This window comes from Daktulosphaira vitifoliae, unplaced genomic scaffold (genome assembly GCF_025091365.1).
Source record: "Daktulosphaira vitifoliae isolate Bord-2020 unplaced genomic scaffold, ASM2509136v1 Scaffold_1, whole genome shotgun sequence".
Lineage (NCBI taxonomy): Eukaryota > Metazoa > Arthropoda > Insecta > Hemiptera > Phylloxeridae > Daktulosphaira > Daktulosphaira vitifoliae.
In genome coordinates this window covers 37,546,217-37,561,906 of record NW_026099572.1, presented here as the reverse complement: position 1 = coordinate 37,561,906, position 15,690 = coordinate 37,546,217, and the positions used below count along the sequence as shown (strand labels likewise).

The 15,690-nt window shown below is 24.5% G+C and overlaps 1 protein-coding gene across 1 annotated transcript; it reads right to left on the bottom strand.

The window, feature by feature from the left end:
• Positions 1-8,817: 8,817 nt before the first annotated feature.
• On the bottom strand, positions 8,818-13,726 carry LOC126893840 (endocuticle structural glycoprotein SgAbd-8-like). The gene is made up of 3 exons (XM_050664363.1): positions 13,582-13,726; positions 13,006-13,145; positions 8,818-9,231 (listed from the first exon to the last, which is right to left on the bottom strand). The coding sequence occupies exons 1-3, from the start codon at positions 13,588-13,590 to the stop codon at positions 8,961-8,963; spliced, it is 420 nt and encodes a 139-aa protein (XP_050520320.1). The 5' UTR covers positions 13,591-13,726; the 3' UTR covers positions 8,818-8,960.
• Positions 13,727-15,690: the final 1,964 nt, after the last annotated feature.

The following is a 15,690-nucleotide window of genomic DNA, read 5'->3' as shown; positions in this document are numbered from 1 at the left end:
GTTTCAATTGTCAAGTATTAATGGACTTTTATGTTTGTTTTATTTTTGAATAGTTTAATTAAAACTGTTTCTTTAATATAGTAAATTTGTTAGCATTTGTGTATTGTTTCTATTTAATTTTTTTTAAATCGATTTAACATAACAGTCATTCAAAATTAAATAATTCTTAGAATTTATATCTTATCTTCTGTTAAATCTATGATCTTATTATGTTTTTGGTATTATTTTAACAGTGATACATTAAAAAAAAAAAATACTTGGTTAAGCTAATAAGTTAAAAACCTTGAAGTCGTGATCAGAATGACAAAATTTAATTAACTGGTAAAAACTTTTCATATTGAATCTTAATTTTTGTATCGAGAATAATTTAATAAATTTTGTTTATCTAATATTCAAATTTGTTTTCGGTTCATTTTAGTTCCAACGTGAGACGGAAAAATATATTAAATTTACGATGATGATTTTTATTTATTTATTTTTTTCTGTCTCTATTATTTCTCTGCATTTACTGGACCGATTTTGTTTAACGAAAGGTCAAATTACCTCAAATGTAATCTAAATAAATATATAAATTCAACTATAGATGTTTTTAAATTATAGTTTTGTGCAAAAATTTCATTACTTAAGAAAAAAATAATTAATTAAATGAAGCATTTTTCCGGAATTCCCTTAGGTTGGTTTTTTCAATTGATTTTTTTTTTAATCTTTTCTTTAACTAATTTAGAAGGGGATTCATAGTACTTTCGTATTTTTAGTAAACTTTTTCAACATATAAAATTTTCTGATCTTTCATTTTCATCTTAAATTGCTTCAACATTTCTTGAAAAATGTGGATCAATAAATTTTTTTATTTGTAACAATTTTAGGTATTCCCCATTTATTCTTCAGAAATTTTATAATAAGTTGACGCTTTCTCCTTATGTAGTAGTTTAACACTTGAAAATGAATATAAAGAGAATAATTTTTAAATTTAACGTTTAAAAATGTTCCAGAAATTTTTTGTTTTTGAACTATAAGCATGAAAGACATATAAAAAAAAAAGGGGTTTAATACATTAATTGTTTAATAAAAAGCCCTCTTAAAAGTTAATGATATATTAGTTTTGTTAGATTTAGGAAGGTAAGTCGTAAATATTAGTGTCTATTCATTAAGTATATTAAAAGGAAGGGTCTTGTCCCTTCTGAACAAATATGTTTTTGCTACCAATTATTATCAAAGTACTATTTCAATTTGTACTCAAATTATCAGCGAAAGGTAGAAAATTAATATTTCTTCAAGCACAATCGCATCGATGAGTTTTATAATTGTGATTTTAAGCACTTTTAATCTTTAGCGATTCTCTTTAGACCGGGTCTCCATTGTATCATGTTTTGGCAGTACTGGTTTTTTTAAAATTAATTCTGCAATACAAAGTGAAAAATACTTACAATTTGTAGTAAAAATTAATACAAAATTTTAAGATTGTTAATTTTAAACCGAAAATGATACAAAAATTTTCTTGAAAACAACGTATACAATTTCAAAAACTATGTTTTCCTCATCTGTATTAAATTTAAAATAACAGCATTTGTTATGTGCTTTATTTATGCAAGATAATCCTTAAAATATAATTTTTTATTTTAATTTATCGACTTAAAATAATTGAATGAACCATAGACCAATTATAAGACAAAAATATGTTTCCATAATATCTAATATATTAAAAGCGATCACAATATTTTCAAAAATTTTACTAAATAACTTTAATTGTTTATTAAATAATAATTTTATTCGATTTTTCAGATAGCCAAAATTTTTTTTTAACGTTGTTAACTTATAGTTACTTAAAAATGTTTTCCTCCGTTTCTTGAAATATTATAATATTGATGATAATTGCAACATTTATTTTATTCCTAAAATAGAACTACCAAAGAGGTGTTCAAAATTGCTTTATCTTTGCTTGTACTTTCATTGTGAGACAATCGGTCTTGATAACGCTCCTAAAAAGTAGGTTTACTTGAATATCATAAATCATTTAATTATATGGTGAAAATAATAATTTCTATCTATTGAGAACTAAACCTTACATAATAATTCTGACCAAATAATAATAATAATTGAATTTTGAATCAAAAGAACAATAAAAAAGTACCTGACGTAATAATGGGTAAAACTAATGAGTAAATAATTATTATGGTCATTGATCTCAAAATCATTAAAGTAACTGAAAATGTTTAATAATTTTGTACTAATTTCCTAATCAAAATGAAATGTTACTTTAGTATAACAAAATTTATACATAGATACCGTCAAATGAGTAGGACCGTAATTAAATATATTACAAATTTCATCACTTAATTTTTATGACCAAATATTTTATTAATGCTATAAATTCACATGAATAGATATTTGACTACCTTAAGTTTAACCAAAGTCTCATCTTGGTCTATTTGATGATAGTTGAAAATGATATAAAAATGAAACATGGCAAAAATTTAATGATGAAAGAATAAATCTTCGATAGTGTAATATATTTCAAAGCTCCTAAAAGTATAATAAATGGATACTGATTTAGCCACAACCCGCGTCGTTTATAATTTATGCTTTTATGTCAACAACATTTCATATTGCTTCACGAGCCGTCAAGTGCTATTCAATGCTTATTATTTCAAACTGTTTAATTATTCACATAACTATTTATTTTAATAATTAAAATGTGTTCATTGTAAGTGATAACACTCTCAAATAAATAATGTTTTATTGTTATCTAAGAATAAATGGGTAGTTTTTTTATTTTTCATGTGCCTTTTGGATAATTTCATAAAAAATAAAAGGTGTCTCAAAAGAGTTAATTGTTCCTAAATATTAAGGAATTAAAACTAATTTATCAAGTCATGGTGGTGCGACATTTATAAAAATTCGTCGTGATATGTACAATAATTTAAATTAATTTGAATTATTCTAGAATTTAACTTGTAATAAATATAGATGAATATTGATACAGTTTTAAAATAAAGAAAGTTATTTATTTCAAAAGAACAATATTTAAATTATGACATTTTGGTAAAATCTTATATATTCTTTTTTAGTTATCAAAAGTTAAAAAATACCAACAATTATCTAAAAAATAATGAATAATTTTTAGAGGTTTTCAATAGAAAATTGAATTGATATAGTATAATGATTAATTTATAAATATAATGTAACATGATGTAAAATGAAATTTATTTTTTATTATAATAAATTCACGTTGTAGGGCCTAATAATGTCATTAGCAGTGATTTCTCATCCCATGTTCCTTTCTCCGTGACTTTATTATAGCCGCTATATAAATTGAATAGGAGCACCATAAATCATCGGCTAATATCTTAAAATTTTATATAAAAAATTGAGGTCATTATTTTTTTATGACAGGGTTGTATATTACTGCATAGAGTTCTTAGCAAATACACTGTGTAATCAATGAAAGTTCTATTTTTTTTTCGCTTTACTAACTTAGAAAGTGAGGTGAAGAACTAATTTGACCTGTCTATAGTTATATTTAACAATGTATATAACATATAACAGTAGCTAACTTATAAGGGGGGGGGGCAAGTAACGCGACTGCTCCCCAATTTTATCTCTGAGCATTTATTAATTTTTTTGTTTAGAGATATTTCTTATTCCACGAAAAAAATTCTTTACAAACCACCCAAAAAACTAATTACAGATAAATATTATCTAGAACCTTATTATATGATTTTTGATCACAAGTTTTTAAACTAGTATGGTTACGTCTTTTATGATAGATCATAAATCCTTACCATGGTATAATATTCTTAATAGTTAAATGATAACTTTTATGTCGTGAAACAATGAATGCAACTAACATAATATTTTTCGTTTAAACGTTTGAAATAAAATTAAAGTAACTTTACTAAATTTTTAAAATGTGACAGTACAGAAAATTGTTATCAAATTTTTAGTATTATTATAAAATTTTATTATACCTAACTATAAAATGAAGGCTGTCCTTAGTTCTAAATCCTCGATACGCTACTGAAATTCAATATTTATTTTACATAATTAATTATCAATTATTTTAATAATTATTATTTATTTTACATAACTACAATTATTTAATGACGCATCATTGTTTAATATAATAGGTTCATAGTAAAACACTCACGACCATGATTGGGTTGGGTTACATTCATTAAAATCAACCAGAAAGTGTAACAGTGCAAGAACGGCTTAAGAGGATAGTTATTTAACAATAGTAATTATGTAATCGTTGATGTACCCAACATCTATTATTTTTACTTGTAATGCTCTAAGCGATTAGTTTCCATGAAAAATGATACATTGATATAGCTTTAAGATAAAATTACTTTTTCGTAATCATAAGATACATTATATATATATATTTTTTTTTGTAAATCTTTTTGTTTGATCATAAGATTGAAACGATGGAAAACATATATTTTATATTGATTATTTTATTTTATTATACTTTATTGTAAAATTGATTTTAACATTTCATAGATAAACTATTTTAATATTTTTTTTACTTTTGTAAGATATTTTATTACTGGCCTTTTATTTTGGTAATATTATTGTATTTTTATTAAAGTGTAATTCATTGTTTTGAAATAATTTTGATTTATTAGTTTAAAAACATGTATTTCTGATAATCATTCAAACTTTTTGACATTATTTACTAATTTAATTATTTTTAATGTTTTAGTACCTACACAACACTTGAAGTCAAGTAATTGTTTAGTGTTGTCATGATAAAAATGCTGAATCATGTATGTTATGCTATAAAACATTTCAGATCAACCTCCATTGAATAAACTTAAGTATAGGGAAATGTACACATAGTGTATATTTCAACGAATGTATCATTACATATTTATAGATTATATTATATTTAAATACATTACGTATTTTCTATTTGAGGAACCACCTTCTTTAATGAAAGTCGTGTCCCACGCTTATTGTTCACAGTTTTATTTTTTATAGTGTTATAGAGCTTATTTCCTTCAAAATTTATTATGCAATAAAAAATAGATTCTTTTTTTAAGAATAAGAGCCTTAAAAACAACACCGGTAGATTTTATTATAGTTAAAATTATATTATTATGATAAGAAAAATAAAGAAATCTGTTGGTCTTTTTTTTAATAAAATTAGTGTTATATTGTATAGTCTATAAACATATTAAAAAATTTATTTTTGCCTATAATAGATGCTTTATATGTATATTACAATGCGTTGGCATCCATGCATTGGTGCCATTTGACATGATAATATTCGTGTAAAAGGTTTTTAGGTTCAGGAACATTCTTATTAAATTATATTATGTTTCAATACCATTAACATTTTTACATATGATTGATATAAATAAATAAATAACCAAGTATATATATATTGGTAATACCTATACATAGGTGTTATAATGTTTAAATGTATGTTTTACATATAAATTAGATAGTAGTGCTGCTTTGGTTGCGTTCTACCTTCAGGCAGAACAGTTAATGTACTAAAAAGACGAGGATTTCGTAAAACTACTATACTCATCTTTGCTTTAATGAAAATTAATACTAACAAGCTGCCACATATACTTATATCCTACAGCATTTATTTAATATAAGTAATTAAATATAAAATAAATGTTTTGATATTTATATTAATGTATTATTATTATTTTGTAGCTAAAATCTTGTCGTTTGATCTTGACTAAAGAATGCAGTTTTCCCTGAATAGTGATGAATTAATCAAATAAAAGAGACGACTCTTGGTATCTTTTGCATTTTATTGGTACTCGAAGGACAATTGATCTCAAATATCAAGGATAAAATTATCGATTACTTTTTTTATAGATATTTATAATTAGTAGCCTGAAACTTTTATTTCATAAATAGATTTACTTTTTAAAGACAGATCAAAAAAATATATTTTCCTTAATGATTTATCATTAAAGTTAAATTTTTTGTAATTAATTTATGTCCAAGAAATTAGAATGTTTAAAATTAAAAATATATTTGAAAAATTAATTTAAAATAAAATATTTTATTAAAAAAGCCACAAAAATTACTAAAAAATCGCGTATATGTATTTTGGAAATAATATTATCATCAGCGCTAAACACTTACACGAATGTGTATTATAATGTTTCTTTAAATTTTTAATCATAGAAATATCATAAGGTTACATTATAGCCTCACTGTGATTCTCTTATCTCTCAAATCATGCTTCACTTTTTTTATCTACCCGTACTTAATCCTATGATTCATATTCTCGTTAATACCACCCTTATTTTGTACAACTGATCCTAAATACTGCAAACTTAAATTTTTCACCATCCTTATCGTATCCTAAAATATTATCAATACTTTTCTCGTTTTATCAATCACATGTTCTCTTTCGTCAAACCCATAATCTATATACTGATCATTAATTCTTTTCCTTCGAGGGCTAATCTTTATACCTCCACTTTTAGTTAAATCTTTCTCTATTTTCTTCTATCAACACTACGCTATCAACAAACAACTTGCACAACAGAACCTTTTTTTGTATTTTTTTAGTACTTATATCCAATATTATAAAAAAAGTAAATGGCTTAAAAACTGATGGCAGAGTTGGTGAACATCTACTTTGGACCTCATAAAAAATTTTTTTAACTACTTAATACTAAAATTCCCTAACATTTTTCATACTTCCATTGGCACTTCGTTAGCCTCTACTACCTTTTAGAGTTAATTTAAGTTAACAAGTATCTATTTTTTATGTTTTTTTAACTTTTATATATAGAATTTAAGGTAAGACACACATTTTCTCAAAAACTTTTGTAGTTTTTTAATTTTTGAATAGAGAAAAATAGTTTGGTTCAAAATATTCTATAAAGTGATGTAGTCAAATACTTTTTTTTTATTCTTTAATGTATGAAATTTTTTTAATTTTGTTAAATAGGAACCCCTAATTTCTAACTTCATAATATGAGAAACATATAAATTACAACAAATTTTTTTCTTAGAATTTATTTTGCTGATCATTCTTACATCTCTTAAGGTATGTTAAAATATAGTAATTTAAGATTGACTTTTCAATGATATTTTATCGTTTAGGTTAATTGTAAGTGTTAATTTTTCTTTTTTATCACATAAATAAATTTTTATTCAATAAGGTATTATTCAACATATGCAAATTTTATCTTTCTAAATCGCTAATTTTTAAAATTTTTTCAATTTTTTTACTTTATATTTACTGCTATAACTTTTTTTTAAATTATAAAATCAATATAATTTTTTTTTATAGATATACATTAGGTATTTACCTATTATTTTGTATGTTTTTTTTAGAAATTTGACCTTTTACCTGACCACAAGGAGGGATTAAAAATGACAACTTTTGAAATTGTTTCGGAAATACTGATATTTTTATATATATCTTTATTAAAGCTTATGTAACATACTTTATTATGGAAAAAAAAATACCGGACTATATTTTGTCTTCACGGTGAAAATGGCTACCATATGCTATTTTTGTGTTAAAATTCTCGATTTTATATTTTACATTTTTAACTCTATATTTCGTTAACTTTTTTAAACGTATGGATCAATACAATTTTTTTAATGAGAATTACTATTATATACCTCTATCATTCAACGTACAATTTTTTCGGACCATTTCTCTTTATACATGGTTCAAAACTTAAAATTAATATAGAAAAGAGAACTTTTTCAGCTTAATTTTTGAAAGTGTTCCGGAAATCCTTTTCTATATATCTTAAATTAAAGCTTATGTAATGTACTTTATTATAAAAAAAAAAAATTCGGACTTTATTTTATTTTCATGGTGAAAATGGACATCAAAGTTAATAAAATAAATATGATTTTTGTAAAAAATTACAGTATTAAATTATTAAATATAAATTTCATACTATATTTAATTGCTATACTTAATATTTATTCATATATTAAACTTATAAATCATAAAACTTGTAATCATGATATACACAAGGAAATAAGAGATCATGTTGATTTTGGAATAATCCTTCATATTTTTAAAATTAAACACTATCTACAGATTTTTATCGAAGCGTTTTTTATGATAGTGATTTTAATCACTGTCAGATATTATTATACTTGACCCAACTATGCCACGTCCTCACTGTGCCGCGACCCCACTGTGCTGGGTTTTTATTTTTATTTGAATAGTTTTCGTACATGTCTAAAAAGCGAATACATTTTTTGATAGAATAATTTTAAAATATACTGATTATATAGTTATTTTCAGTTTTTTGTATTAGGTTTCTGTTTATGGAACTAATTATTTGATTTTACTCTAATTATTTTATCAATTTATTATAAAATGATTAACCTTCCAAAACCAGTATTTTCAGAAGAGGGTTTGCATGAATTAAAGTTTACTAGTTTAGATTACGTTTTCATTATCTTTTTATTTATTATTAAATTTTTAATATGATAAGTATGCTCGTATGGAAAATTTTATCATTTTATTTATTTCGTATGACATACAAAATCTTAAGATCTACATAATCAACGAATTAATACAATTTAAATTGATACATAAACAATTAAATTGTATGATAGATTTTTATTTATTGAAAAACAAACTTATTTTTATAGCTAGGTATAGGATTCTAGCGATAGGGGATATTTAGTGCACATTAATATATTTATGAAATAAATAATAAAATACCAAAGAAATTTAAGGGTGAAGTATCAATAGTTTGAGCATCATATATCGCTATAAGGATTTAGCTTTATCTGGTGTTGTCGAGGATAACATTAGGATAAAAATAGTTTTTGTAATAATTATTTAAGAACGCTCAGTATAAAAATAAATACATATTTATTAACGATGGTAGTATAAATTTACAAGTATAAGGTTTAATAAAACATATGAAAGTTTGAATTATAACTGTAAAGGAGACAAGGGTATAAATAAAACCTTAAAGTAGATGAATTGTATTCCTCTAATTGTAAGCTGGTTCTGGTGTAGATGGCTGTGTGGCGAGAAACTCGAGCAATTTGGCGATTGCGGGTGGTAAAGGTGGGGGAGTTGGCAAGTGGTCGCCGACAGGTACGAATCCTTGTGGACCAGCAACGTACTTCACACTAATTGGTGTACCATCTGGGGCAGTATATGAGTAACCTCCTTGAACGTTTAAAGCAGATTGGCTAGGATCTTGTGCTGGTTGAACATTTCCACTTTCTTCGGCTTGAATACCATTACCGGTTTCGTACCTTTAAATCCAATGTTTCTAATTTTATTAGTTTAAACTTTTAAAGTTATTATGATTTAAATTTTTTTTTCACACATATCTAAATTTTATTATTATAAATATGTTGCGTTATTTAATTACAATTTTAAAAAGCCATTTTAACTAAATTTTATTTTCATTACGTAAAATTTATTTATTTAATATTATGTTGCACTTGAACCAAAAACAATGATTTAATTTTGCTCTTAATAAATTCAAAAACAAGGTTATCATTTCCGGAGGTACATGATAAGGTCTAGATAATTATTACCATTACTAGTATTTAATTGCACTATTGTTACAATAACAATGGTAAGATGAATTCGAAAGGATTATAAGGTCGATAATATGATATGTCATAGATTTTCTTGGTATACTGTTATTTTTAGATCAATGACAACATAAAAAAATTATAGGTATCGATAAATAATAATTTTGTTATTACTATTCAGAGAATTTAAATTTACTTTTTTGTTCGATAATGTTCATTCAGAATATCATATAAATATTATTCGAAATGGACGATTTTTTTTGTTAAACTAGTGGTTGACGATATAATTTTACTAATATAATTTTTTTTTTTATTAAAAGAAGTTAAAATTAAGGAAACAAAAAAAAAATTTAGTATTTAGACATATATTTTTTTAAGTATTAATTTTTAATATAAATTTTGCGATTGCAAATTAACTTGCCATTTTTGTATGATTTTAATTGTTTTTGAAGAATATGTCGATAATATAGTCTAAAAATTGTTTAAAACTTTTGGCTTATCACGTTTGTAAAATGATAGTTTCATGGTCAAATATTTAAGAGAGCTTAATAAGATTCGCTACCTTAGTTGCCTAATGACTAATAGCCTATGACCCGGTTATCTTCATTCCTTAATATAGGAATTATTCGTGATAAGCTATCACCTTCCCAGTCGTGTCTGCTACACGGTCCAGACCATTTGCAAATCGGCATATTTGTGATGCCTGAAGGAAATATAAAACGAATATTCAATTGGCTGCGAGTGGGTCAAACAACTTAGGGTCAAGCCCTAGAGACTTTCTCGTCCTCATATTACACTACTATCGACAGCTCGCAGATTACTACTATTATTATGTATATTATCATTATACATACATTATTTTATTATCATTATTAGTATTACTATTGTTGTTTATCATAGACATCTTTCACTGAGTGTAATTGTGTAACATGGCAGAGTTAAGTAAGATTATTATAGTCCATGATGGAGCAAAAAACTAAATCGTTGCGTCCCGCTACACAATACTGAGATCTAAATTATTTTCTATAGATGTATTTTGCTATTACGGTTAGATGTTTTTCGAATATAATAATTATTATTATATAATTTTATTTATTTATTTTCTTTCAAAGTTGCATTTCGTCAATTAGAAAATCTCATGTAAATAATTAGATTAATATAAGTCTGTGGAAACCGCCGCAGCTTACATAAACTATAAAATCATTATTTCTCCACGTAATAGATATTTTGTTTTCGATTTAACATTACTATCACCGAGAAAATAAGGCTTATGCAAATAAAACGTATATTTTCAATTTATAAAATCCTATTGTAATATTAATTTCATTACATAAAAATAATACATTCAGTACATTATTTTTTATTAGCTAAATAACATTTTATTTTATAATAAATTTAATATCTATCAATTAAACTTTAAGTTGATAAAAATATATAACTTTCAAGGTTTTTTTTTATTATTTCTTTATGTGTGAAAAGTCATTGATATTTTTGACATGTGTTAGGTTGTCGCAGATTATGACATGTTTTATTATCGTTCAATAAGTATTAAAATTAATTAACTCAAGTAGTTAGTATTAATAAATAACATTATTACGAAATATTGCATATTTTGTGACAGATGATTAGTAGAAAAAATAATGTTAAAAAGACGTAAATATAAAATTTCCTTATCTTTCTCACACAAATGGGACTGGTCATAAAAATTACTAAATAAATTCATCAACAAGCTAATAAACTAAAAGTTAATGAATGTTGTAATATTTTGAAATATCAATAATGTAGTATTATCTTATTGTATGATTATTTTTGTGTGGTAAAACAACAATAAATGAATAACACTTCTAATTTATAGTTTGATTTTTATCACTGTGATTTAAAAATTTCAAGTTTAATACAGTTGTTTTTTTATTTTTACTAATCCTATATTATAATTTTTTTTTCATCCATTTATAAATAAAATATAATTGAAATAAAAAACGCCTGATGTATCGGTTTTTATTTTTTATAAAGAAACGAGTAAGAACTAATATATACCTATCGATTAATTTTAATTGGACATTTATTAATTTGAATAATTGATATTGGAATACTCGCGTGGTCTAATATTGCCTATACGAAACGCCGTCTATAATAGGCTTGAATAATTGTGGTTAAAAGAAAGTATATACCATTAAGCGCGGCATTGATTTCTTCGTGTTATGATAATAATAACATAATAGTTAACACGAAGTCATGGCATTCGAAAAGACGTGCTCTGTGATCGATATCAATCGTGAAAATTTCAAGGACGGACGAAATGAACACGTTTTTTATAGACAACCAAGTGTGTTCCCATAAACCACGACAATTTGTTAGTATTATAAATCAAACGTGATAATAATCGAACAAGAATACAACTACCGACGGTTAGAAGATGGTAAGAGGCGTTCGAGTCGGATGACCCAGATAAGCCCGTTGACCGTTGACTTCTGTTGCGATTTTATGTATCTTAAAAGTTATATCATAGGCTGATGATCTGGCATTTTACACAACGGCAACAAGGCCATTGTTGATGATGTTTTTTCGGTGTAGCCATAGACGTGACCCGAAAAATGATGCATGGCTACTATGTGGTAATAAATTATACATCATTTAACAAGATCCGATAGTTATAATTATAAAGGTTATTAATGAACGCGTGTCGTTCGCTATTGTTTTTTTTTAACATGATCGTCATTGTGGTCATCTTACACGGTAACGCCGGTTAGATCAGAGGCCAAGGAGTCATTATCGTAAAACGATTGGGTCAAGGAATAAAATTATGTACGTTTGATTTTAAAAGGCGCGAAACCAGTTTTAGGATTTTATTTGCCTAATATTAAATTTGTTGTTAACGAAATGCATCGATATGTAGGCGCATGTTGTACACTCGTATGACAAAACTTAATATTAATTGTATTCTTGTTGACTAATGATGTAGGATGTTCAATAATTATTTAGTGGGATTGTACAATGTTTAGTCCTAGTGACGGTTAGATGTTTCACTTATAGCACAATGTTTGTTGACCTTATCAAATCAAGGAAGATATTACATTTGATTTTTTCACCGAAATAATCCGATTTTAATTATTTCTAACCTTCGAGTCATTGCTAAAAACTGCGAGTATACTTAAATAATATTTGTTAATATATATTATCATTTAGTTCAACATAGAAAACAAAGTTAGCTCAAAACTAATATGCATTTTTTTATTCTGATTTAATAGCAAGGTTTCACTAAGTTATTAACAAGTTATATTCAATAACTTATTCCACAAGTTTAATAAAATAAATATTATAATAAAAAATACTTTGTTTGGTATTTTTTGAAAACCGAAATTTTACTTTAGTAAACAATAGAAATTTAATATTAAAATGTAATCTATAAAAATGCATAGAACTAACCTTAGTTTTTTCCTTTTCTATGAAAATTAATCAAAAGATTTAAACAGTAATAACACTTACAACCATCTATATGATCCATCGAAATTTACTCCATTATTTTCATATCTTACGATAGGAATAGGAGTTGTTGCTGGACCATTTTGTTGATACTGTTGACAGCTGACCAAACAAGTCAACATGCAGACTCCAAACCAAATTTTCTGGGAAAAATGATATTATAAGTATTTTTGCATTTTAAAATAAAGTTTGAAGATTAAATATAGAAATCTAAATTTCATACAAATAGAGTAATATATCTTTTGCTATTAAAATGTAGTTACACTAGGAGGTAACAAGGAGATTTTAAATTTGTCTAGTTACTAAATGTTAATATAAAAATAAAGACCATGGAAGAATAAAAAATATGCTAATTTTCATTTGTACCCCTTATTAACTTACTTTAAAAAAATTCGTATAAAAATAATTTAATCACATACATAGTATTCTATTGATACAAAATTGAACATTTCCAATACAGAAATTATTATGAAATATATGAAATTCTATAAAAATAATAATTTAAGACAATTACTTGATTCTAAAATCGAAGTTAATACCTTATAAAATGTATAAAAATTAATAAATTTAATTAAATACCAGTTGCATTATGTAGTGGTTTCTTCGTTGTCCAAGTGTTGAAGTGTACTACAAATATTTGATCAGTGTATAAATTGCTTATAATAGATAACTTTCGCTATCCAACACGACTAACGGTATCCACGATTTTCAATAAGCATCTGATGTCTATAGGTGTATTTATATATAGTAAGTGCATGTTAAATCCCCTCTGAAGAGCCTACCAGAAATCGCCTCGGGAATTTGCGGTAACGATCTCTTAACTGACCTTTTTCTCATGATTCTTTTTATCAATCAAATTGAGTCATTTTACCTCGCAATAGCTTTAGACGGCATACTAGGTCTAAGAAGATAAGTTTCGGGAGTCATTTAAATAATAAAAAGTTAATTGTTATTTATATTGTTAACTACACAATTATTTTTATCAATGTGTCATCATAATGCACAGTGCTAGTGAATTGATAGAATCTACAAATCGAAAAACTATACTTAAATGCTTTTTTTAATTTGCTCGGTTTTTATTATCGAACTATAATCATTATAAACAGAACACAAAGACTTCGATCCATACCCTCCTAAAATAAATAATATTTCACTGATTATAGATTTTCTCTGTAAAACCATCTAAGGATATTAACATTACATGTTACATATTTCTCATCAGATACCTTGACTATATTTTTGATGTACTCAATTATTATTTTGAATAATTGGAACTTAAAATAAATTTCGTAGTACTAAAATAATTTGTCTGGGGTAAAGAGATTTTTATCACTAGTTTTTACAAAATACTACTGTTTATACATAATGTATCATAAACGTTAAAACCATGTATTTTAAATTAAAACCATGTAAGGCTTTCACAGCCTTACATGGTTTTAATTTAATATGTTAAGGTTTCACACCTTAACATATTAAGATAATGTCTCTAATTTTATTCATATATTTAGAAAGTAACTTATTAATTACTCAATTTTAATCACACAAGCAATTAAGTAATTGTTTTATTATTTCAAAACGATTAACTTAGTCTAAAAATCATATGCTACTACACGATTTCGTACTTATTTTTAATTTTTTTTAAGTCATTAACGTATCATTTATTATTCAATAATAAATTATAAAATTCTTATAATCAAAAAATATTAAAATTAATAACTAATATAAATAATAATTATGGTGTTATCATAAAATTTACGTTAAATATAACGTCTTATTTGTACAATAAATAGAGTAACATATATAAGTAAAAAAGGAAATGGGTTTCTATTCTCATTGTTTGTAACAATTAACTTATTTCCTTGCTTTTCCTTTAAACACTCTGTATATTGTTTTAAGGAATAAAACAGTAAATAATTCAATTATAATTCGTAAGTATTCTTTATACAAAGTGATTAATCTAAAATTAGTCTCATTAAAAAACTAATTTTCTTTAAATATCTTTCAAAATAATTATAATATCAAAATGTTTTTTCGACTTTTATTAGTTACATATTTTTCTTCATTTTTATTAATTTTTAAGGTTCCTTATACTTTTTAAGGGTGACGAAATTATGTTTTCAAATAGAAACATACATAATTAATAAATAAATTTAATAGAAAATGATCTAAATAGGAATATAATTAATGGATAACAAATTTTAGACCAATATTTTAGAAGTTATCAACAAATTAAAAATATTAACTGGATATGATAATAACATATAATATTTTTATCATTAGATAATTCTTGACATTTCCTTCTCCCGCCTAGGTAAAAAATGTTAATAACTTCTGAAATACAAGTCTAAAGTTTATTAACGACCACTCATATTCTTAATTAAATCATTATTTAAATAATAAGCTAGTTACTTACTAATACTGCTATTTGAAAAAATTAAGTTGTCATCCTTAAAAAGTATAAGGGATAAACATAAATATTACTTCATAATTGAACATTTAGAAATATATGTAAATAATAAAAGTCAAAAAACATTTTAATATTATAATTATTTTGAGAGGTACCAAGTGGCTAATTTTAAATAAACCATCGTGCATTTGATTTTCTAGCAGTTTATTGATATTTTGTTTAAGAGATAATATTTCGCAGTATATTAAATGAATACACTAGTATATTAATAGTTACAAATG